The following is a 25,158-nucleotide window of genomic DNA, read 5'->3' as shown; positions in this document are numbered from 1 at the left end:
TTTTTACAGAACAGATAAACTTCCAGCATTTTTTCTTATCACTTTCACAGCTCCCCTTGATAAAGCTCAGGGATGCGGTGACCAAAACACCAACTTCAAACAATCAAACTAACTGTCACCATCAAAGCCAATACATCTCAAACTAACTGTCACATCACTTTGTAACTGTAACATCAAAGCTTATGTTAATATCAAAGGCCAATACCTCCCTTTTCTTGATCAAATGAACTTCAAACTAACTGTCACACATCCATCATTTTGACAGAAGCTGTAACCGCAAGGGGCGGAACTAGGTCAAAGGTAACTATCCATCATTTTGACAGAAGCTGTAACCGGAAGGGAAAGAACTAGGTCAAAGGTAACAGGAAGGGGCGGAACTAGGTCAAAGGTAACAGGAAGGGGAGGAACCGGAAGGGGCGTGACAAGGGGCGGGACAGGAAGGGGAGGAACCGGAAGGGGCGGGGGAAGATCAAAGGATAGACACGCCCACCTGTCAATCATAGGGTCATAAATCATTTTGACACTTGCTGTATGCTATTAACTACTTGCATAAAATCATATAGGAGTTTCAAATTGCTTGATTTCTTCAATTTCAAGCCACCTATTCAGTTCTCTTCCACATCGCAATATAAGCTCTGCTTCAGTTGATAAAATATAGTAGAAAGATGTCTATTCACTTGGAGCGACAGAACAAAACCTGCCTCCATCATTGTCACCTTTGGAGCTCATATCAGTCCTGGTCCTGTCTCTAGGAATGTGTGGCCATGAGGTGGGGTGAAAAATTGGGAAATTGCTGGCAGCATTGGAGGGACACATCTGCGCTTCATCACCGCAATACATTCATGTAAAAAGTATCCTTGAAGTATCCTGTTCTGCATGGAGCAGCTAATACACTACTTTTCCTGGGCACTATCATCTCTCAGGACCTGAAGTGGGATAATCACATTGACTCCGTTGTGAAAAAAGCCCAGCAGAGACTGTACTTCCTTCGCCAGCTGTGGAAGTTCAACTTGCCAAAGTAGCTGCTGATTTAGTTCTACTCAGCCGTCATTGAGTCTGTCTTATGCACTTCCATCACTGTCTGGTTTGGTTCAGCTACCAAATCAGACATCAGGAGACTACAACGGACAGTCCGGACTGCGGAGAGGATTATTGGTGCCCCCCTGCCAAACCTCCAGCACCTGTACTCTTCCAGAGTGAGGAAGAGAGCAGGTAAAATCATCACAGACTCCACTCACCCTGGACACCACCTGTTTGAACTGTTACCGTCAAGACGGAGACTCAGATCACTGGCCACTAGAACATCTAGGCACAGGAACAGTTTCTTCCCACAGGCCATTTCCCTCCTGAACAGTTAACATATCTCCCAAGGCATATGCTTTAAGTGCAATACTCCCACTGTTTAGTTCAATACCCTACAACTCAGGCGATACTTATATGTAGATTTATTTATTTATAATATTCACAACACTGTAAATATGTTCATAATCTGTAAATCTGTAAATGTCGACTATTCTGACTAAACCCAACTGTGATACTTTTATTCTCATATATATTTCTATTTTTTATTCTTATAATATGTAGTATTATGTTTCTTATTGTATCTGTATTTGTATATGTCCACTGGAAGCCTCAGTACCAAAACAAATTCCTTGTGTGAGCAAGCACACTTGGCAATAAAGCTCTTTCTTTCTTTCTTTCTTTTTTTCCTTCTTTTGTATTAGCTGAATAAACTGTCTCTGTGTTAGTTTTGCAGGTGTGTGCAACAAACATGCAAACAAGCTGAAAATAAAGCTTGCACTCCAAATTCACCCCGATTATAGCCACCACCCAACACAAATACCCACAACATTCACACCCTAACATGAGACCAAACCATTTCAAGTAATATAAGAACCATGTAGGACCATAAAATGGCTAAAAATGTACAACAGATGCTCAGTAAATGAGGTTTTTAATTTTCAGAAAATTATAACTAAGCCTTGCTTTCATGAGTTTGCCAATTTCTAGCAAAATAAAAGAAAGAAAGAAACAAAGAAACAAACAAACAAACCAGCATCAGGATAAAAAAAGAAAAAAAAAAAGAAAAAAAATTCAAACTACTCCGAAATGGGTAACAACAGGGTTGCAATAGCTTAAATAAATCACCACACAATAAGGACTTGCTAGTTGAGACCGAAAGTGGCTTTGTAGTTATTAGTAAAATAATAAACATGGGCCTATTAATAAACACATATTTGTTTGATCTTTGTCTTACCTATAACTTGGAAAATAGGATTGAATGGTCGAGCTTGACGAATGCTGTCAACATTTTAGTACTTACAATTAGTTATTTGTTTAAAACAATATTTTATACATTGAATTAATGTAAATTCAAAATATTCCATCATTGTTGCATGGTTTTAATTGTGAGATACAGTTCAAGATCTCAGATACTATGCAAAATGTCCTGTTTGCTACAGTAAACTCATTTTCTGATCAAACATTTACTATTATTATATTTAAAAAAAAAACTAGAATGTGGGTGTGGATGTAATACAACTGAACCAATTGTTTCGGCTAATACACATTATTAATATTACATAAGATGAGTAGAGTAATAAATTAATAAAATGTTTAAAACGGACCAATGACTGAGCTCACTGCATGACCTCTATATTAATATTCATGACCTCGCTGCGCCACGCCTCGGAGTGGTCTTCGTCCTATTGGGCAGACGCATTCTGCGCGTCGTCACACACGGCACAGATTTTCACTTAGCGTGTAAAACATCATTAAATCATGTCGTCTTTGTATAAACCGTTTTCTGTTTCGGAGGGACCGTGCAAAGATGCTATACTGAGACGAGGATGCACATCGCAACTGCATCCTGAATCGCTGACCCGGATTGCCTCCGCTGGCGGGGGCTCGACGCGCACTTTTACCCCAATTCCCCAAATTTATCCAGGCCAGAGGAATCTAGCGGCCGCTGCAATCGGAGGGAGAAAAATCACCCATCCGTGGAAGGCTATTCTTGCAGGTACATGCGTATTTCTGTTTGTGTTAAAAGCACGCAAGCGCTAATGTTTTGGTGAATCACGCGATACTCTATTATGCGCGAGCCCACAACAACAGTCATGCGTGACCACGTTGGCACATCCCCTTCCATAACCCTTACAGTCTGCCATTACTGTGAAACTCGCTTTCACTTCATGACCTGCATGTCTTTGCTGGGTCAACAGTCAACCAAATGGTCGCTTCCAGAAATGTAATTTGTTTACTAATTGTTTAAATAGGTTTGGACAGTTAAAACAGTATGCTTTATTAATATAAATATCAACTGAACTTAACCATATTCCAACAAAACTAGTTTGGTTACAGTGTTGCATACATTGGGTTTTAAACAACCAAGTACAACTAAAACAACATTACCTTGTATGAAACTGACTTGTCCTTGATGGAAGTTAAACAACTGTTAGCTTAAACATATGATGTCACTGAATGCAATTTAGGCACGCTTTATTTCCTGATGATATTATTTTTACTCAGGTGGCATTGCAGGAGGCATTGAGATCTGCATCACATTCCCAACGGAGTACGTGAAGACCCAACTACAGTTAGATGAAAGAGCTAACCCTCCTCGGTACCGAGGCATAGGTGAGGGCAACTGGCATGAAATGAAAAATCACCAATATTTAATTTCTAAAAGCATGCTATTGTGTACATGTTTCTTTTTGTCCTCCTAATGTTTAATCAGAATATCATAACTGGACTTTTAGGTGAAAACAACTAGCCTGGGAAAACCCAGACGAACTTCCGGCAAATTTAGATTTGCTCTGCAAGTTAGTCTGGCGAAGAGCCCATTCAAACTCATTTCCAATCTCTCCAAATCGAGGCACCAATCACAAACGTTGAGGCGGGCTTTACAAGATGACGATCGATCTAATTGGTTTTAAGGTCTATGCAATTGCTTACAGAGGCATTTGAGCGACGTCCGTTGGTGACGCCCCTTTGGAAGTGAGCTGTGAATGAACCTTCCCCAGACCCTAACTCAGTTACGACTGAGAAGGGTCTTGTTTTAACCAGGCTAGAAAACAACAGAATTCTCTCAATAATGAGTCATTTTTCTAAGATGTACGTCACAATACAGAAGAAAGATCTGTTGCTACTTTCGTTTCATTGCAACTCTGTTTGTCCTGCTTCTGTTACGAGCGACAATGCGGCTGACAATAGGAAATAGAGATATATTGACGAGCATAGTTCTTGTTTGTTGGTTGGATTCCAGACGACGTTCTTTTAGCTGCTGGAGGTTATTGGCATGGTCTTGAGTCTTTCCTCTATATAGATCAGCCCTTCCATTTTGCACTGCCTGGGTCCAGAAGTTGAAATTATGTCCATCCCATCTGACGCAAATTAATTTTAGGTTGGAGGATAGTGGTTCACCTTTGGTCACTTAACTAGGCTCTAGGGGTGGGAATTGGCAAAAATGTGACGATTCAATAGTATTGCGATATTTGGGCCATAATTCAATATTATTGCGATTCTCAATATATTGCAATACAGCAAGTATTGCGATTCAATTCTGCGATATTGCGATTCATGTCCCCCATATAATCAAAAGACATTACAAAAAATTAGGAAAATAACACTCCGCTCAACTCACTTTAAATGTCACATTTAATTCTGTAAACATTATCTTCTACACATTAACTGAAGTGCAAAAACTTAGGAGGGTAGAGCAAAAACTTGAAAACTTGTTCTTGAACATTCAGGACACAGGACCTTATTACAGGACAGGACATAATTATTCTCTGAATAGGAGACCTCTCACATGAATGGTAAGCTCTAGGCTTGCTACAATGGTCTGTGTTACCGGTTTTACACGTTGTTCAGTCCCAACACTGGTTTCATCACTTCCCCACCGTGGCACCGCAACAAAAACAAACAAAAAAAGTTTAAAGCGCTAAAAATGTTTAACGCAATTACGCAGTATCCTTAATACCTTAGTATTATTAAATCCTGCCTGTATTACACACACACACACGACCCACAGAAAAGACGCGCGTCAGTACCGAGTTCTCTTTCAGGCTTGAACAAACCATAACACACAAATCATGCCAAAATGTCTGTTTTGTCGAGTGTTCTCATAAGAGCAATCTTAAATGATTTACATAAAGTCTTAAATGAACGTAGAGATTTGTGAGAAAATGGGACGCGTGTCAGATCGCGTCTCTGTCCCACATTGCACAGCATTAATGAATGTAGGTTAGTGTACGCTCAACGCCTGTCCAAATACGCTTACTCGTTTTCATTCACTCCTTCAAGTGAGTGAACAGTATTAGTGGACAAACTTAGGGAATAGGCCTAACTTAGTGAATGAGTGTTTAGGGGGCGATTTCAACAAATGTTCTCAAGCAGTGAAAAATAGTTCCCTGCACATAACTTAAAATTATTTAAATGCAATAGATTTAGATTATAGATAATAGATTAGATTTTTTTTTATAGTAATAAAAATTATGTAGTTCAGTTAGAGAACAGACACTGCAGTTAAAAATTGAACAACATAAACGTCTGCTCAATTCAGTGTGAGCTGAGCGAGAGTCGCAGCACAGATCAGCAGCAGAAGTCAGATTTCATTTATCAATTGATGAGAGTGAGGCGAGCTGACTGACAAGACTTGATGGTGGAAGATTTGGTTTCAAAGCGAAATGTAAAAGCGCCTATTTGCTAGGACTGGGTATTGTTAGGAATTTCACAATTCGATTTCAATTCTTGAGGCTTCGATTCGATTTCGATTCGATATTGATTTATTAGCTTTGATATCGATTCAATAATTAGTAAATACACAAGTAATTAAGTACCTGAGTATATTTTTAAATTATCTGTGCAGTTTTATCAATGTTTAAGAACAAATTGACCCCAGCATGTTTCCTGTCATGGTTTATTTAGCAGAACAAACTGTACAATATTTCTACATGTGTTGAATACAAACCACAACTGTAACAAACAGGTGCTTTATTAACACACTTCTAAAGTGCATGTAACTGTAATAGAAAGTATATTTATTTCTTCCTATACATTCAAGTTATAAAAGAAATGTAAACAGAAACACTAAAAAAAATGAGCTTCGTGAGGCACGCGCGCACATTTGCACACAGACGCAAGGACTCTCGCTCTCTTCCTCTCTATCGTGCGCGCGCTACTAGGTTTGGAGCTCGCGAGCTCTAGATTTCGGGAGATTTGAACTAATTTGCGGACATCAGGGAGCCGCTATCAATATGCGGGAGACTCCCTGAGACTTATTGTTGTTCTTATTATCATTTAGGGGGGCTTAGGAACATTTTGAGGTAGCTTCAGCTCCCCTAAAATAGGCCAAATGACGTCCCTGGTTGGTGGTGCAGGCTTGAACGGAGTGCAGCTACTGTCCGTCGTCTTGTTGTTTTGGTAAAGTGCGTCTTGTACAACGCTGAACGCTCTCACTAGAGTGTTGCCCACAGCGCCGCCACTGGCCGGTGGGCTGAATCGATTCATAGGATTTGATGAATCGATATTGAATTGAGAAACAAATAATTGCAATGCATTGATGAATCGATATTTTTACCCAGCCCTACTATTTGCCAATATTTTGGATTTGAAGCCAATGCTCATAAGGAACCTGCAAAAAATAATGAGGCAATCTTTAAACTGATGAAGGTCGTCGCATCCGAAGGTAACATTTCTAATTTACACACACCTTCAAGCGCACCACAAGAATGAGGTGTTTTACTTGTATTTGACCTCGATGGACTGAACAGAAGGAAAAACTGGGGGAAAAAATGCACGTTAAAGAAGGCGGAGCTCCAGAGCCACATCTACTTATTATGTAATCATCACGGACAAATAGTAGCTTGAATAATTTTACCAGCTGGAGCAAACTTTTCCAGAAAGTTAACATTGGCAAACTATACTTCATTTTGGCCTGATATTGTTCGAAATGACATCACAACTGTTCCTCCTTTGATTTTGCTTCGGGGCCTTAACTGAATGTGTAAATAAAATTGTGTAACCTTTATTTTTGCGCAGGTGATTGTGTTAAGCTGACAGTGCAGGATCATGGGTTGAGAGGTCTGTATAGAGGGCTTAGTTCACTGCTTTACGGATCCATCCCGAAATCTGCAGTACGGTAAGAAACATTGGTCTTTACCTGTTTTAGCATGAATAGTGTGCCTTTTGCTTACGCTTATGTTTTGGACATTATGGCAGGTTTGGAACATTCGAGGTTCTTAGTAACCCGATGAGGGACGCCACAGGTCGGCTTGACAATAAAGGAAGTTTACTGTGTGGGCTTGGAGCGGGAATTGCAGAAGCGGTGTTGGTGGTCTGTCCAATGGAGACAGTCAAGGTGGGACTGTAACTAGTTATTTAAGTTATACATTAGGGCTAGAACGACACGTTGACATAATCGATTACACACCGTTTATGTTCATCCCTAATACCCTATCATGTTTCACACAAAAAAAACCTCTAGAGTAGATACTAGCTAGTGGCTAGTATGGCAGCACCATCATACGGTTGGATTCATACAGCATTTTGTTTTTTTTATGAGCATGACTGCCCCACTCTTTAACCAAACTGACACCTGCATATTTTCAGAACTGCATTCTTGACAAACCTGTGCTGAATGAACAGAACCGCACTGGACAACTAGTTGTCTGCCACATCATACTGTTTATTGTGAGAGCCACAGTGTACTGTATAATCATGACGGACTTACTCACAGAGAAGGAGAAATGACTTGCGTTCATACATTCTGATTTCTGAATCTTACTAACAGGCCTGATAGTGCTCCGGCGCCACGCCGGATTTCCGGCGTACAGACGTGTCTGAAAAAAAAAAAAACCCCAACAGCAAAAGAAGCGGAGTTTGACCAATCATAGCGCTGGGTTCATTCCCCAAATAGCAAGCGGGTATGATTGACAGATGCGTAAGGCCTATCATTAAAAAGAGACTGAAAATCGACAGAAATAAAGAATCCCGCTGGATCCCGCTTCCACTCCCGCGGCCGACTCTGACTGAGTTCATGAGCGAGGACAGTAGGCTACAGTAGTCACGGTACTTCTGACTCCTGAAGGTAAACGGGCTGGGGTGGATGTGGAAAGTTGAAGTATTGTATTGAGTTAACTTAATCTGGATTCTATTATCACACGGAGTGATCGCAATCGCATGGGTTATCTTAAAATACTCCGTCATTCATGTCACTCAGATAAGATGAAGACATCATACAGAAAGCTTAAGTATTGATGAACAATAAATCTAAATAAAATTAAAATCGCTATGGCTTACTGATTATGAAAGTGCTGTGATTAATTTACTGATAAGCGCGAGTCCGCAAACAGGCGTTTATTTATTCATTCTCAGTGTTGAGAAACGTAGCCTGCATGTGTTACGTTATTGTGTTATAATAACTAAAGTACCTAATTATGTTACATAATAATTTTGTATGAAAACTAGTGCGTTACTTGTGGATAAGAAACCATTGTATCAGTGCTGCGCGCGCTCTCTCTCACACAAACACAGACCGCAAACACAGAGAGAGATGATAATTGTAAAATGAAAATTGATGAACTGTTTTGTTCTTGGTTGTGGGTTTTTTCCTGTCAAAATGACAGAAAGCATTTTTTATTATCCATCCCGTGTTTTTAAAATTCGTTAAATGACGGACGTTTTACTATTAACACAGCCGTAGGCTATGTCAGATTCTTCTAACATATAGGCTACTTGATATTCTTTATAGAATAAGTGATTCGTTTTGCTATTATTGGTCCTGTGACAGGACTCCTGTCTATTCATTGTCAACTATTTTCTATAAGTATGTTTGTATTGGCTAACGTTTATTCAGCTAATGCGTGTCCTGTTTAAAATGTGCAATGTTCAAATGCAAAGACAGCACGCCTCAAATAAAAGCCCTTTTTTCTTTTCTTTTTATCAAGTAGGCTATCATATTTGGATATTGGAATAACAAATTAAGTAGAACTATCTTAAATGTACAAATGTTTTTTTTACTGTTTTCTTGGGGTTTCTTAATTTTAGACTAGTTGACCAGCACACATTATTTTGCAATGCAATATTAATCATGAAAAAATACATTGCAGTGGAGTGCAAGTGAAATTTAGGATTTGGGTCGAATTCAAAAAACTTTAGAGGTCAAGAATAATGAAGATAGGCATGTGTTTGTGTGTGTCTTGCATTCTCAAAAAATAATGACAAAAATATATGACAACAATATAAGAAGACTAGAAGGACAATCGCTCATCACTTTGTGTCAGAAATTAGCGGAGGATAAACTCGCCCTTACGCATCTGTCCCAGGGTAAACATTTCAGACTCAGGATTTTTTTCTACTATCACCCTAAATATTAGGGGTGACACGATCCGCCTTTTTTGCCTCCGATACCGATACCTGGGACTCAGTATTGGCCGATACCGATCCGATCCAATACTAAAATAATAATTAAAAAAACAGTGCCAAATTACCTAATAAACTGTATCTGTATGCCTCACTGTTGGGAAGAGACTGGGATTATTCTTTTGTTAAAGGCATCAAAGCTTGACTTAAACATTATTTTCCTTACTTTGTAAAACAATACAGACAAAATATATACTATATAATTAAAATACATTTATTTTAAAATTTTAAGCGCATCTTTTTAATGAAGCAGCAACATATGATACATAGATTGGTTTAGTTTGAGCCTTTTAACAGTTTTAAATTTCAGTTAATGTGCGCGTGAAGAGCAATTATATCGCTCTCTACTCCAGTGTTGTGATCACTGAGGAGTTGTGTTGTGATCTAACAGACACCCGGTTGAAAGTAACATGTGAAACTCCAGCACGTTAAAGTCCTTTTATGCAAACCATAGACCTTTATCTACATATCTACAGTATAATAATAGGAACATTGACTCATCTTGGAGAGAGTTTCATCGTGTTGACTGTTTTACCTGAGCGCGACGCGCTGTTTGAGTGCTGAGAATGACTGACAGCCGCCGCGGAGGGAAGCACTTAGGTGAAGATTAATTTAACGATTTAAATCTGTACCTCACATTAAACTATATGTAATGGCTTCAGAAATCTTGGAATACAGTACACGAAAACATTATAGTGCTTTATAATGTTTTTGTGCCTTTTGTGTTGTATAACAATAACATACGTAGGCTATACAATATCGGATCGGATTTGGATGGTCTCGTCTGGCGATACCCGATCCGGCAAATATTGGTAGTATCGGAGCAATACCGATACTGAGTATCGGATCGGCGCACCCCTACTAAATATATCCCCTGTCTGTATTATTTTCAGGTGAAGTTCATTCATGACCAGTGCTCACTGAGGCCACGCTACCGAGGGTTCTTCCACGGCGTACGGGAAATCATCCGAGATCAAGGTACTTATGGACCAATACAAACGTAGTAGGAGGAGATGGACCATTCATATGTATGGGGGTTGTAGAAAATAAAATATAAAAAAACTATAATGATTGACTAATATATATATATATATATATATATATATATATAACTATTACACTACAAAAAACTATTAAAATATAGAATAAACTAAGTTTTTGAAATGTAAAATATTAAAAATAAAATAAATAATTTAATAAAAAACAAAATAATTATTTTTAAAACAAAAAAAGCTTAAAAAAATAAAAATAATGCATAAAATGTCAAATAAAAAGTTTTTTTTAAATGAAAATAAAATGATTTTTGAAAAATATTAACCATTCTATTTAAAATAAAATTAATCGTTTTTGAAAAATCGAACAAATACTCTTTTTGTTAAAAAAAGTGTCTAATATATTTATTCCGTGTTTGTAGGTGTCCGAGGGACATATCAAGGACTGACTGCTACACTTCTGAAGCAGGGTAGCAACCAGGCAATACGCTTTTATGTCATGAACTTGTTGCGCAACTGGTATAAAGGTGAGGATGAGATCCAACAATAATACTCTTAAGTACGAGCGTTTAAGAAAACTGATCATCTTGGCTTTATCATCAGGAGATGACCCCAGTCGTGACATGCACCCGCTGGTTACAGCGATGTTCGGAGCGACAGCCGGGGCGGCTAGTGTTTTTGGGAACACACCCCTTGATGTGGTGAAGACTCGAATGCAGGTTAGCAGACGCTTCTCAAATAAGAAATGAAAACTACTTTTAAATACCACTTGTTGACATTTTATAACCCATTTGTCTTAGGGTTTGGAGGCTCATCGCTACAAGAGCACCATGGATTGCGCATTCCAGATTTTGAAGAACGAAGGCCCTCTAGCGTATGTTTCCTCATAAATATTATTTCCTTTTAACTTCCTTTTCTTCTTTTTTACACCTTTCTTGCTTTGAATCGCAGGTTCTACAAAGGCACAGTCCCACGATTGGGTCGAGTGTGTCTGGACGTTGCCATTGTCTTTGTTCTCTATGAGGAAGTCGTGAAGCTACTGAACAACGTCTGGAGAACAGACTGAAGATAGACCAGAGTGCAGAACTGATCGAGATAGATTGAATTATCCAAACACAGTTGGCCACGTCAGTGAAGTTTAAAGATCCAGACATGAACCGTGACCTCTGGCCCAGAGGATTTTAACCATCCATCTGTGTCTGTATAGTTAATATAAACCAGGGCCTTAAGCAATGAAAAGGAACCTGTTGCTTACAGTATATTTATTGATGCGCAAAAATATTGATGGATGAAAAGCATATCATCAGTTTGCACTCTTCGGTAAAATCGTGCAAGTGTCTTCTCACCACCACCATGCTTTTAAAGAGATTGTCGTGAGACAATCCACTCATGTGGCAGGAAAAAAAAGCACTACCAAGTACACAGAAATATCAATGTAATGCACATGTTCTTTTGCCCTAATTTACATGCAGTTACACTGGAAATGGTTTAAATGTGCTTTTGTAGGAACTTGTATCTTGATGTTGTCATACATCTAAAAACCAGTAGAGGCCAAGACATTCCTGTTGATATTATATTTGCATGGATAAATGGCATCAAGACCAGGATGTTCAAGCTTGAGTACCGAGTCAATATAACTCATGTTTCGTTTGCGTTTTTTATAAAATGTAAATGGCAGCTTTTTTTAGTAATTTATTTATAAGCTTTTTCATTAACACATTTCCTCATAAAGGTTGCCTGTTCTGTACTAGTTACGCTACTTTTGTGTTTGTGTCCCATATATAAGCAGTGTTTCATCAAAACAGATCCTGAATACGTCACACAGATTCAATAAACCAAATAGGTTCAGTTTCCTATCCTTGTGACCTTACTGAGTAGCCAATATTGATCAATTGATCCAAACTCTTTGAATTCTATCTCAAGGCTCTTAAGGTCATATACCTGTTGTGCGATAACAACAAACTGCTTTTGATGCTACAGTTGTTAATTCAAGATAAGAAAGTCTCACAGACACACACACAAACCATGGACCCCATAAAAATCCTTTTATTGCTTGTTTAATGAGAAAACGTCTCTGCTGACGTAGTGCGGTCCACTGTGACGATGCTGGTTATCTCTCGGCACTGGAACAGACCTGGTTAATGCCGCCTGTATCACAGCATTAGGGATTAAGTTAATTACAAAGAATGTGTGTGAGAAAGATTACACCGATTAGGCTGGGTCAGATCGCCTGCACTTCCACCGGGCAGTTGCTCATTTGAGTGGTGTATCGGGCGTTTTATCTTCCCGCTATCTGGCCCGACAACATCAGAGAGCATTATATGTCAGCTATTGTGATGCTGTCAAAGTGGTTTCGTTGGAAAAATAGGCTAAGGCTTAGTGCTCCAACACTTGCTGTTCACTGTTGCATGCAGAGCCTGGGGCCGCTGGTTTCTCCGGGTTACTTCCTCCATCTAATGGAGAAAAGAAGATAAGACATGCCAAGTGTTCTTACCAGGTAGTGTCGCGCACAGTATTGTGTGGGCATGGAAATAACTAATCTGTGCAAGATATAGGAGTCACTTACATTCTTAAACACTTGTCTTTCCCACCGCTGGCCACTCTCTGTCCATCGGGACTCCAGTCAACGGCAAAAACCTGAGCAATAAAAGAAAATAGATGAGGGGTGTTTGTCCATGCATAACATGCAGCTCTAACACAATGGTGGTTATTGCCAAGGTATTGCTATGCTATTAAGGTATTCAGAGTTTTTGGCACATTATGTGGTCGCTAGGGTGTTCTGGGTAGTTGCTAGGTGACTGCTTAGAGACCAAAATAAAGTAATTTCTAGATGTGGGAAATTACTGTAAACTATTTATTTAGATATGGCTAAAAAAAAGAGGCAATTTATACACTATAGATGATAAAAATGTAGGCCTATTTATGAAAACAAAACAACTAATTTTTATATCTTACTCTACTTTTATGATGCATTTTATATATAAAAAATGCCCTAGTGTTTAAGTTTTAAACAACTGAGAAACCTAGTATTTTATTTTAAAACTAGTTTTAGGAAAAAAACGGGTTTGTTAGGTTAACTAAAACTATTAAAAAATAATTTAATTTAAATAATTAAAATAAAGCTGATATACATTTTAGATGAAAAACTTAAATGAAAATGAGAAATTTTGCCTTGTGAACTAACTGAAATAAAGTCGAAGTACTAAAATTCCTAAACTGAAATAAAAAAAATTAGATCTATACAGAAATAAATGAATAAAAATTACAAAAGAATAACAAACTAACTAAAACTGAAATAAAAATGAAAACTGAAAATATAAAAATAAAAGCTAAATTAAAAACACTATATATCCTATAATAGTATATTAAATATATAAATAATACTAAAATAACACTGATGTGTGTACTGAATAATAGTCGTTGTAAATCCCTGGTCCTCGTGTAATGCCTGGCTCATACTACAGGGCCTGTATTCTTAAAGATTCTAAGAATCCTATCAGAAAACTCTTAATTTAGCTTAAAATCTTTTACGTAGGAGTCTTAGCTTAATAGCGATTCGGGACCGATCTGAGAGCAACTCTGAGTAAGGAAAAGACAACAACTTTTATCTTAGTGAGGAGGCGGGGTTGACCCTGTTGCTATGTATGACACAATCTTTTGAAGACAGTGATTGGTTGGTTGTCCAAGAAGGGAAAAAAAGAGTGATTTTAAGTATAGGGTCTATTCTAAGCCTTCAATTTGAAATTACATATGTAATTTTTCCTATTTGACCATTCTCATACACACACACACACACATTATATATGTGTATATAAATCCTTTTTTTATTTACCATACTGTTAATTTCCTATAAGGTATTTAATTGGATTAGAATGATAAAAATTGTTCCATTGTCTATTTAAGTGGTGGTTTGAATGTTGGTTTTAATGTAGCAAACATGGAATAAAAAAACAAGAAAGCTCAACTGGACAGAGGAACAGTGTTTACTGTGAGCCCAGTTAGTGGATGAACACAAGGCCATCCTTAAAGGAAAATCAGGCCGGGTGTCACAGCACAGAAGCAGACGTGGGAGCTTATAGCGGTTAATAATAAATTATTTACGGTTCATTCCCCCTGCTTGTGCGGAAGCCTGCTATATTCATAAATGCATTTTTTTGAGCCTGCAATGTGGGAATGTCCAGTCGAAACAAAATTAACTGCGACACAATAAGAGGTTCTGAAAGTGCTGTAATTGTTTGTGATCACTCTGCTTATAGAAGTTTGTGACAGATCCATTTCATCACTGCTGCATTGATGCATTTTCCCAGCTGCCAAATATCTTAATGTACAGTAGTGATTTAATTTCTGGCACTATGCCATTCCTGCGCTGTGTCAGAGATGTTATTGTGTCTCTAATAAAATCGGTCACAATCATGATCCCTGCACGATCTAATCTATAGTGTCTTATTAACTCACTGTCATCTATTATCTGCAATGCATTTCTTCTCCCTCTTCGTCTTTCTGTCATTTTCTCCTCTGCTAAAGAAACTCTTAAGCCTCTTAAAAGTCCTCATCTGTGCTCCTAACAATTTTGACCTTAAGACCTCTTTTAAGGGTTAAGATGCTTTCTGAATAAATTTTTTCTTTATTAGGATTTTTTCTTTAATTTTAAGAGTAAACGCCCACATTTCTAAGAATTGTCTTAGAATTTTGTCACTAGGAGTTACTCTTTGCATTAAGATTCTTTATGAATACGGGCCCAGGTGTTTTAAAATCCTAACCGATTGTGAAATCTGGTTGCAGCACACACATAGGGTGCATTCACACCTGCCTTGTTTGGTTCGATTGAATCGAACTCTAGTTCAATTACCCCCTTGGTGCGGACCTTTTGGGCAGGTGTGAATACAACTATTTTCCAGTGAAAGCACTAGCAGATGCAGTCGGAGGACAAATGCGGAGACTAAAAGCGGTCCGTCCTGTTGCGTACCTTTTTATGTTTCAACCCAAAGAAGAAACAACCCTATTTATCACTTCACAGCTTTCCGTGTTTTCATGGAACAACTGGGGAGAAGTTAAATCATGCCAGACACGTGTAGAGGAGGAAGCAGATGTTGAAATTGAGTGTTGATGCCGGGGTTCAGTAGTGATGCCCGGGTTCGGGAGTGATGCCCTGACAAAACATGTTTATATTGCACTTGATTGTTATCCGATTTGCACGTCATGCACTTTTATTTATTATTATTAACTGTTGGCAATTTAAAATTGTTTGTAGAAGTTGTTTTCTGTAACTTTCTTTCCCTTTTTTTCCTGGGTGCGCTTTGCAATGCCTGCTGTTTACTTGTGCAAGCAAGGGCAGCTGGAACATTTATTAAACGTGTAGAATACTTTCCAAACCGTTACATATAGTATTATAAATTCAGACGTTTGTGATATACAAAAATAAACATATTAGAAGTTGTGTAAACACGGACCAGTTTTTCCTGTGAGTGGGACTGGAAAACTCGGAGTGGATCAGGAGCGGAGTGATGACAGCACGCTTAGAGTGCAGAGAGGAATGGGCTTTTGCTCCACTCCAGGCTTTATCACATCCCCCTCAGCAGAGTGAACACCTCGTCCATCCCATTCAAACTAAAATTAAGACATTTATTACACTATTTGAGAAATGTAAGGATATTTACGGCCTTAAAATTATGAAAAGTGATTTTAAGACACAAGGACAGGGGGGAACCCTGATATTGACAGAAATCCGTCGTAGACTCTCGTAGCTACGGATAACTTTAATCCCTGTATGATGGGGTGTATTACTGAATATAAAATTTACATAGATTATATATTTTTTAATATATGAAAATTCCTTATGTATTATTCAATATATTGTAATATATTAACACCATATATTATTCTGTATATTTTAAACCATTTATGCCTGTGAGCTGTTAAACCATTTCATTCATATTAATCATTCATATATAGGGAAATATATTTTCTTCTCATAAGGGGACCTCAGACCCTCAGCAATGTTAGGTCAAATTCAGTGTAAAGATGTACAATTCTTAGTTTCATTCATGGTGGTAACATGAAAAATGAGCCATAATCTAGTGAAAGATTGCTGCAATCTCCTGGGCAAACTAACACTTAATAACATGAATTTGTAACAAAAGCCACTAGATTTCACTCATAGCAATCAGACATCATTTCAATTTATTTATTTATTGTGTTTAGATATAGTAGGCTAACATTAAATGTTAGCTTAGTCATCAAGTATCATGCCATTTTAATAAATGGAACTTTTTTTTTTTTTAATGTAAGCAAACGTCAAGAATTTGTAACTTTTGTCCAATTTCAGCCATCTTTTCACAGCTCCCTGAAAACTATCGGACAAAACGGACAACATCTGCTATTCTTACTTTTTGTCAGATATATGAATGACTGAGAGAAAAAACAAGCTGTTCACAGTCCATTTTGAGAATGAATGGTGATCGTAGCGGGCGGCGGCGCGACCAGAAGACTTTTTGTCGTCTGTGTCACTCTGGCGTGATTTAACTTCTCCCCAGTTGTTCCATGGAAACCAGCAAAACACGGAAAGCTGTGAAGTGATAAATAGGGTTGTATCTTCTTTGGGTTGAAACATAAAAAGGTATGCAACAGGACTGACCGCTTTTAGTCTCCTAGCTAGCGCTTTCACCGGAAAAGAGTTTACCCTACTTCCGGCTTCGTCGCCATTTTGTGAAAAAGGAATATTGCAAGAAAGCACTGCGCTTTGAGTTAACAGGCTTCCGTAGTCGGAGTTGCGTTATGGGAAAGTGATCTGTTGTAGCCTACTACATTCCATTCCGGCGCGTTGTCTGGCCACAAGATACTGTTGCGTGTCTTTCTGCGCGTCGTGTGTGCATCATTGGAATGGAATGAATGAATGAATGAGTGACAGGGCTCTCAAGTGTCACGCATTGAGCGTGACTGTCACTCATTTCGGTCTTTTGTCACTCTCTCCCGCCACACATTGTATTTCTCACGCTGAAAAACTATTTGTAATATATTTAATATGCCGCAGCGCCCAAAACTCTGGCCGCGCCGCTCTCACTGTGGAACCGGTGTCGTGCCGAAAAGTGATGGTCTGCCGAAAATTTATTGCATTATTTATTGCAATCAGTAGAGGCTTCAATCATTTTCTTGTTAATAGAATACTGCATTTTATGGGTTGTTTTCGACATTTAAAGGTATTTTAACAGGTAAAAAGGCTGGATTGGTTGGTACACAGCAGGTAAAATAATGCAGTCATAAGGATAATTGCAAAAGAGATCATGTCTTTATTTTATATATAGCTCAGCAGTAAGTCATGTTATTATAGGCTACAGTCCGTTTTCCAAATACAAACACGTATTCCATCGGCAACAACAGGCTTCTATTATTATTTCCTATCATCACCTAAATGTCATACCTGATTAAACTATAACCTGCAAACACTTATTTGGCCACAATTGTTATTATTATGTTAAAAGAAACGTTAAAGTATCACACAGACATACCTTTGCTATTAGGCCTACCACGGACATAAACTGATGGTTGTTTGCACGTTATTTCTGTTGATCCAGCTGTAGACGTAAAGAGACTGGGCGCAATCAATTTTCGGCGGACCATCACTTTTCGGCACGACAACGGCAGGAATCAAGCGCGTCTCCTCTGGTGTTGTTAGCCAATCAGAAAATAGCACTATTATATCCGGGTAAGATTTAACGCAACAACCAATGACACCGCGTTGGCATGACACACGTGTGGTTTTGTTTACAAATTTTGGTTCACTTGCAAAAAGAGCAGTGTGAAAGCGAACCGTACCAAAAAAAAAAAAAATATTTGGTCCGGACCAAAGCAAGTGAACTATCGGACTTTCCTGGTGTGAATACACCCTTAAGGAGAATCTTTGCAGATTTTCTTCCCTCAAATCTTAAACATGCTCCCACTACAAGATTTGAAAATCGCGGCGCATCACACTACAAAATTTTATTAAAATTATCGTGCCAGAGGAAGCGCCTCACGTGATCTCAAGCAGCAGACCAGAAGCGGAAAAGCGGATGTAAACAAAATATCTGTCCTTCAGATCAAGTCATATTCGTGAAAAGGTTGCCGTGCCCAAGGAAAGCGAAATCTTTGAAAAAAATCATCCTTTTTAACATTTAAGGATATTTCCAATGAATGGCGTCAGCGCTGGTCAATACAATGAATCAATGCCATTGATCTCTATAAAGTGACGCATCAGCTTCAGTGTTGCCCACTCACTGCATTGCTGCTCAGCTGAGCCTTGTAAAGTGGAGCTAAAAGTTAAAATTAAATATTAAAATAATTAACACCTTGTTTCATTACATCTCTCTTTGAAAGAATCTGCAATACATATATATATATATATTTTTTTTTTACATTTTCGTTGAATGAACGGTTTAAAGCTACAATATGTGCGATTCTTGTAATAAAATATGCACACATCACTTGCACAGTGTGATATATTTCCTGCAGTTGTGTACCTACAATATCCCAAAAGTTCCCAAAGATTTTTCATTTCAGAGAAATTCCAAATTTAAATAGTGGCTTGTCCATGTTCACTTGTCGCCTGTCAATGACGTTATCCCTGGTTTCCACTCGTACTGCCATAGTAACCATGGCAACAGACGCGGACAACTGCGCTACGTCTAGCGGCACGCTCACGCTGTTGTTGTTTCGTTCAAATATTATGGGCCATGGCATGCAGACTTTGGGACAAAAGGAGAACTAAAACGAGGATTAATATCAGCGTGGCGTTTTCGCGATGCCGAGAGCTCCAAGTTCGTGACAAACTTCGACTTGACAGAGATACTTTGTTAGAAAGGTGAGCATATGTACATAAAACTAATCAATGTTATACTGCTCAACATGATGCAATGTTAGAATATTATCAGTATGTTATTCTAATGTTGATCTAGCTTACTGCTAGTCTCATACAGACAAACTAACACATAGAATAACATTATAACTTTCAACACACTCAAATGCAGTTTAATGTGATAGTGTAGACCAAGTGAAACAGCGCTGCGTTACCTCACAAGTTTAATTCGTCTAATAAACTGACCTGTGTGAGTATTAATTCTATACTTGCGGGTAGTTCGGTAGAATGAAATGTCCTTATTCCTTTAATATCTGTGGGACTCGCGTGTGGCGCTGATATCTGTATCTCATTCGCAATCATGACCTGCTTCATACCACAGTCATGTTAAAAAACATCAATGTATACACTCATCCATAATCATTAGATCCTTAAGCATGATGTCAAGTTCCATAATTCCGCTTATGCGTCATTGACCTACGCCTTTGTTATTGTAAGAGGTTAGAGACCTAGCGGTTTAAAAAAGATTACAATTTGTAGCTTTAATAACTCACTTAAAGACAGTCCCTTGCCACCACCAAGTGACAGCCTGTCTAGGATGCGCAGAGACGAGCAATGCAGATACTGGTGAAATATCAGCAGAAAGCCTCTCGTAAAGTGAGATTCGAGGATGGGAACTAACGGTTATATGACAATGGCATAACAAGCTTATTGTAAGGTTTATGTTCTGTTATTATATTATGGGGACCCTTATTTTTACATTATTTTGTTACTCCACTTTGTTTCAACACTCTGTTTAGTTTCGGTTTTAATTACTGAACATGTATGTACCACTTATTTATATAGCAATAAATAAATAAATAAATAAATGAATGGCGATAATAGGCCTACCGCATATCGCGCTGTTGAGTCACTCAAAATTACCTCAAGGGAAATTCCTTTACCGCAACAGCCCTACTTGTTTCTTATAGTCAAACGGGTTGGCGGTTATGGTCGGGTTGCGGAGATTGTGAGAGATTATGGGTAGGTCACATGTGAACTACGAGGAAGGAGCAACCTCAGCAGCAGGATTTAAAGGTCAGTAAGCTGGGCTGAGTTGAGTGGGGGACGGAGGGGGGTGACTCTGGTGACTTGACGTGTCGTGGGCTAGTCGACGAAACACTGAGGACGGAAGGTGCCCACTTGAAGACCCTAGAGATGTTCCCTACTCCGCTCAATCCAGAGGGTTGTTATGCTGATCCACTGGGGAGACCGCACTGTGGTTGCAGCCGTTATGTGTGCTGACGCACCAAATACCCTGCAGCCATTAACACCAGACAAAAGGAGATTCACATCACCAGATGGAAAGAAGCGTAAATGGATGGAGAAGCATAGGCTACTGTAAAGCTACGTCTTAGTTGGTGCTTATCTTGGCGAAAGTCGAGTACAAATCAGCATGAAGTTTTAACATCTACTCTCGTGTAATGGAAATCAAAAATAATTATTGGCTATTGTGACAGTACTGACGTAATCACTGTCTTGCTCATCCCGATTTAAAATCCTAAATATCAAACATGTTTGATACACGCCTGAAAACTTGTCGCTTTTCGGCGACAATCGCCGTTTTCTCGGCCAATTGGGTCATTTACGTGAATCGGGGGGTAGGCCATTTTTCCTGCCGACCAAAATGTCGTTATTTCAAATGTAGGCGCGTTGCGCGTGGTAAGTGCGCTCATAATCCGCCGGAGCCACCACAACATTGCCCAACATCAAATGGCAAGCGGAACGAAACTGCTCGTTATTGTGTGGTTGACGGACCGTTTATCAGTTTGGACCAAAGCAGCGCGAGCCGATCTTGATCAAGCGACACTGTTACTACACAGCGCTAATAAGAGATCAAGTAAAGGAAGAATTTGAATTTCCCAGAGAAGTAATAACATCGCTGAGAGATCTAGTGAGAAACATTCACATTTCTCCGTTATTAACGGATCAAACAGCACTGACGTGGAAACCAGAAAGAAACATTGTGCCATGAATTAACTATCCAGTGTCCACAGATCAGCAACATTCACCATGGATTTACTGTAGTAACACTAACTGCAACCATGGAAGTCTGGCAGGAATAGTAGGCTATAATGCCTTCAAGTAACATTACGTCGGTTTTATTTTGACATTATGAATACAATTGCTGCCCTCAAACTAATCTGAACTAAAATATGTTTGTTTATAACTACTAAAATATTACATTTCATTTTTTCCAAGGAGCTGTTTTGTTTTATATGCTCCTAAGAAGAGTCAATTATAGCTCCAGAAATGCTCAAAGTAAAACAAATATCATACTTTATGATGTTGGTTTTCATTTAAAAAAAGAATAAAAAAATTAAATCAAAGAAATTACCAAAAACCTGGTAAACAGTAAATTCTAACAACATATGGCTATTTAGATAAACAATCTGGCGAGCATGTTGTTTTAGGCTAATACACCAACAGCAAATTTCTGTTTAATAAAGCGCTCAGAAATGTGTGAGGCCAATCCCACATGCCCCCCCCCCCAACCCCCCGCGTGTGACACTGTCACCTTTTTTACTCTGAGGAGTTTGCAGGTCTGTTGATATGATCGGGGCGGGCCCGATTTATGTGAGAGCAGATCAGCAGGTGCAAGATTCGATCTGTGAACGCCTCACATTACCAGATAATCAGAGGTCCTCGACAAGATTTTTTCTCAGATTCTCGGGAGGGGAAAATCTGGGATAAATTGGCCAAAAACTCCTGTAGTGTGAGCCAGGCATAAGACTCAACCCTCTGAACAAAATCCATTCACGGTCTTACCTCATCAGCATGGCCAGGCAGATCAGCGTTCAGTTTGCCCATCTTGATGTCCCACACCTTCAGAGTGCTGTCACTGCTGCCACTGACCAACAGACGGCTGTCTGCAGACCACGCCACCTGGTACACTGGCCCGACATGACCGCGAAGGGAGGTCAGGTACCTGAAAAACATAAAAAAAATCTTAAAGTTCTTTAATAGACTTTCACAGGATCAGAGAAAACAGAACGACATATTTGTCTGTGCACTGTGTATACTGGCTGTGTTGTTGCCATGTGCAAACAAGCTAAATATGCTGTGATTTGCTGACGTGATCTGAGTGCCTCCTAGTGTACACTACTGGAAGTACACTATGGTTCTGTGCCACCATGAATCCATTTAAAAAAGGCTACATCTAAAATCACATACTTCCGTACTATATAGTAGGAGGAGAAAAACAGTATGTGAAGAGTAGCATTTCCGAATTCACAGTTTTCATAAAACATAGGGTCGGAAAGTACCTGAATGACTTCCTATTTGCGGTGAGATTCTGAAGTTCATAACTAATAGACACTTTACTTTCTCATGGGGCCACGGGAGAGGGGTTTTGAATGGCAGTGAGTGAAGCAACGCAACTAAAGCTGATGTGTCACATGACAATAACAAAGTACATCCGGATTACATTCATACTATACACATTCACAAATACTTTTTTGATTTTGCAAAGTAATTAATTATTCAAGTACCTATTCAGAAAGACTGATTTCAGATGCAGCAACAGGCTGTTTGGAATGCAATACAAGCTTACTGCATACTATATTGTAAAATTTATATGTGAAGCAATAGTTGATATGTAAAATTAAACATTTCAAACAGTAGTTTGTATTACAATGTCATAACATTTGAAAGTGCATTGCACTGTGGGATACCCATTACCCAGTGAAGTAAAATTTAGTAAGTCATTCTTGGCATATATAATATTCGAATACTAGTCTATGTATACTACTGTATATACTTATATTAGTATTAATATAAAATACTGCGGTTAAAATATAAATATGGTAGTATGCTAATCTAAACATAGCCAAAGTCTCAAATCAATCAGGGATCTGTGACCACCCTACTTACTTTCCTGTCTTTCCGTCCCAGATCTTTATAGACTTATCAAAAGAAGCGCTGGCGATCAGTCGTGTGTTCGGGGAGAATAGCACCTCATTGACCAGCGCTTGGTGACCTGTCAAACGGGCCACTGGCTTCTTCTCCTCTGCTGGGTTCCATAAGAACATTGTGAAGTCGTCTGATCCTGACACCAGCCTCTCATGACCTTCTCCCTTTAGAAGACCAAATGTTTAGCTTTTTATACATGAATGCCATCTCTCACAAGTCGATACTGTTTATAGACTGGTCTCACTCACTCTGACGTTGTTGTAGCGCTTCAGAGCCTTTTCCTTGATTTCGTCCACTGCGGATAATTGATTTATATTTACAAAATGATCCTCATTACAACATTCACTACCATTCAAAAAGTTTGTGCTCAACACGATTTTTAAAAAATAAATACTTTTATTCAGCAAGGTTCAATTCAATTCAATTGATCAAAATCGAAAGTAAAGACATTTATAATGTTACAAATAAATTCTGTTCTAAATTGAACTTTCTATTTATTAAACAATTCTGAAAGAAAATGTATCCGTTTTCCCAAAAATATTAAGCAGCACTGTTATCAACATTGATAAAAATAAATGTTTCTTGAACACCAAATCAGCATATTAATAATTATTTCTGAAGGATCATGTGACTAAATAAATCACAGGAATTTTAAATTGTAATAATACTGTAAATAAAAATTGTTTTACTGTATTTGCCATCAAATAAATGCAGCCTTGGTGTTCATTTTTCAGAAAAAAACAAAAAAACAAAAATCATACCAACCCCAAACTTTTGAACAGCAGAGTTCAATAATAAATCCATTGCTATGCTGAAACCTACGTGATCCAGTGAGATCCTGAGGGTTTATGGTTGCGGTAGCTGGCTCGAACGCTCCTGTGCGCAGAACATAGTCCGTGCTGAGGGCCAACGTGTTGACCCAGTGAGCGTGACCTTGCAATGTACGACACTGAACTCCCTGCGGAAAAGATGAGAGCACATATTCACACCATAATTCAGACAAAATCCCCAGTAAACATGTTTAAGTTGTATTGTGGAAACATCTTACATCTTTGGCTCTCCAGACTTTAATAGTTCTGTCCTGAGATGAGGTGTACAGGAGACCATCACCTCCCCATTTTACACACGTCACAGAGTGCGTGTGGCTGGTAAGGATCTTATCACAACGGCCCAAAACCGTATCCCATATCCGGATCGTACAGTCTTTACTGGTGCTAGCCAAATACCGACACTCTGGGTTTCTGTGATGGAGCGAAATTAGATCAAATTTGTTATTTTGTTATGACATTTTCTGAATTATCATTGAATTAAACAATTCTTAAATGAACTATAATTTAATCATTTATAATAAATTCTAATGAATTCACTTGTAGAGCTAAAATAAACATGCAAATTAAAGGATAGTTGGGATAGTTCACCCAAAAATGAAAATTCTGTCAGTAATTACTCACCCTCATGTTGTTCCAACCCCGTAAGACCTTCGTTCATCTTCGGAACACGAATTAAGATATGTTTGATAACATCTGAGAGCTGGATCACTCCTCCATAGGCTTCTTCAGGGATTGAAACTTGCCAACCCCGAAAAGTTATTAAAGATATCGTTAAAATAGTCCAAGTGACTACAGTGGCTCAATCTTAAGTTCTTCAAACGGCGAGAATACTTTTTGTGCGCAAAAAATAAATAAATAACGACTTTATTTCAACTATTAATTTCCTTCTCTGTGGGCCTCGAGTCAGTTCACTAGTGATATAGCGCACTTCTTCTGTTGTTGTACGTCACACGCATCACACACATGACCAGCGTCGGCCAATAGTGAGCCTACGTGTGACGTAGCTCTATGCAATCACACTACGTTAACTGACTAGAGGCCCACAGAGAAGGAAATGTATAGTTGAAATAAAGTCGTTATTTATTTATTTTTTGCATACAAAAAGTATTCTCATCGTTTGATAAACTTAAGA

The 25,158-nt window shown here is 38.6% G+C and overlaps 2 protein-coding genes across 2 annotated transcripts in view; one reads left to right on the top strand and one right to left on the bottom strand.

Moving 5' to 3' along the window:
- Positions 1-2,683: 2,683 nt before the first annotated feature.
- Positions 2,684-12,263, top strand: slc25a1a (solute carrier family 25 member 1a). Its single transcript, XM_077242798.1, has 9 exons — positions 2,684-3,019; positions 3,529-3,636; positions 7,042-7,141; positions 7,222-7,360; positions 10,317-10,401; positions 10,838-10,942; positions 11,019-11,134; positions 11,216-11,289; positions 11,367-12,263. Exons 1-9 carry the CDS (start codon positions 2,782-2,784, stop codon positions 11,479-11,481), a joined length of 1,080 nt encoding a protein of 359 aa, XP_077098913.1. The 5' UTR covers positions 2,684-2,781; the 3' UTR covers positions 11,482-12,263.
- Positions 12,264-12,443: 180 nt separating this feature from the next.
- nle1 (notchless homolog 1 (Drosophila)) overlaps positions 12,444-25,158 on the bottom strand; it is a 15,766-nt gene continuing 3,051 nt past the window's right edge. Inside the window, exons 7-13 of the mRNA XM_077242789.1 lie at positions 24,245-24,437; positions 24,019-24,154; positions 23,445-23,491; positions 23,158-23,360; positions 22,054-22,213; positions 12,982-13,052; positions 12,444-12,868 (exon numbers count right to left, since the gene is read on the bottom strand). Coding sequence (XP_077098904.1) covers positions 12,856-12,868; positions 12,982-13,052; positions 22,054-22,213; positions 23,158-23,360; positions 23,445-23,491; positions 24,019-24,154; positions 24,245-24,437 — 823 coding nt within the window. The 3' untranslated portion in view covers positions 12,444-12,855. The remainder of the gene's footprint in view (positions 12,869-12,981; positions 13,053-22,053; positions 22,214-23,157; positions 23,361-23,444; positions 23,492-24,018; positions 24,155-24,244; positions 24,438-25,158) is intronic.

Source organism: Siphateles boraxobius, unplaced genomic scaffold, assembly GCF_051911475.1.
Source record: "Siphateles boraxobius isolate OS27281-9 unplaced genomic scaffold, OSU_SipBor_1 25, whole genome shotgun sequence".
In the NCBI taxonomy this organism is placed as follows: Eukaryota; Metazoa; Chordata; class Actinopteri; order Cypriniformes; family Leuciscidae; genus Siphateles; species Siphateles boraxobius.
This window is presented reverse-complemented; position numbering and strand designations above follow the sequence as displayed.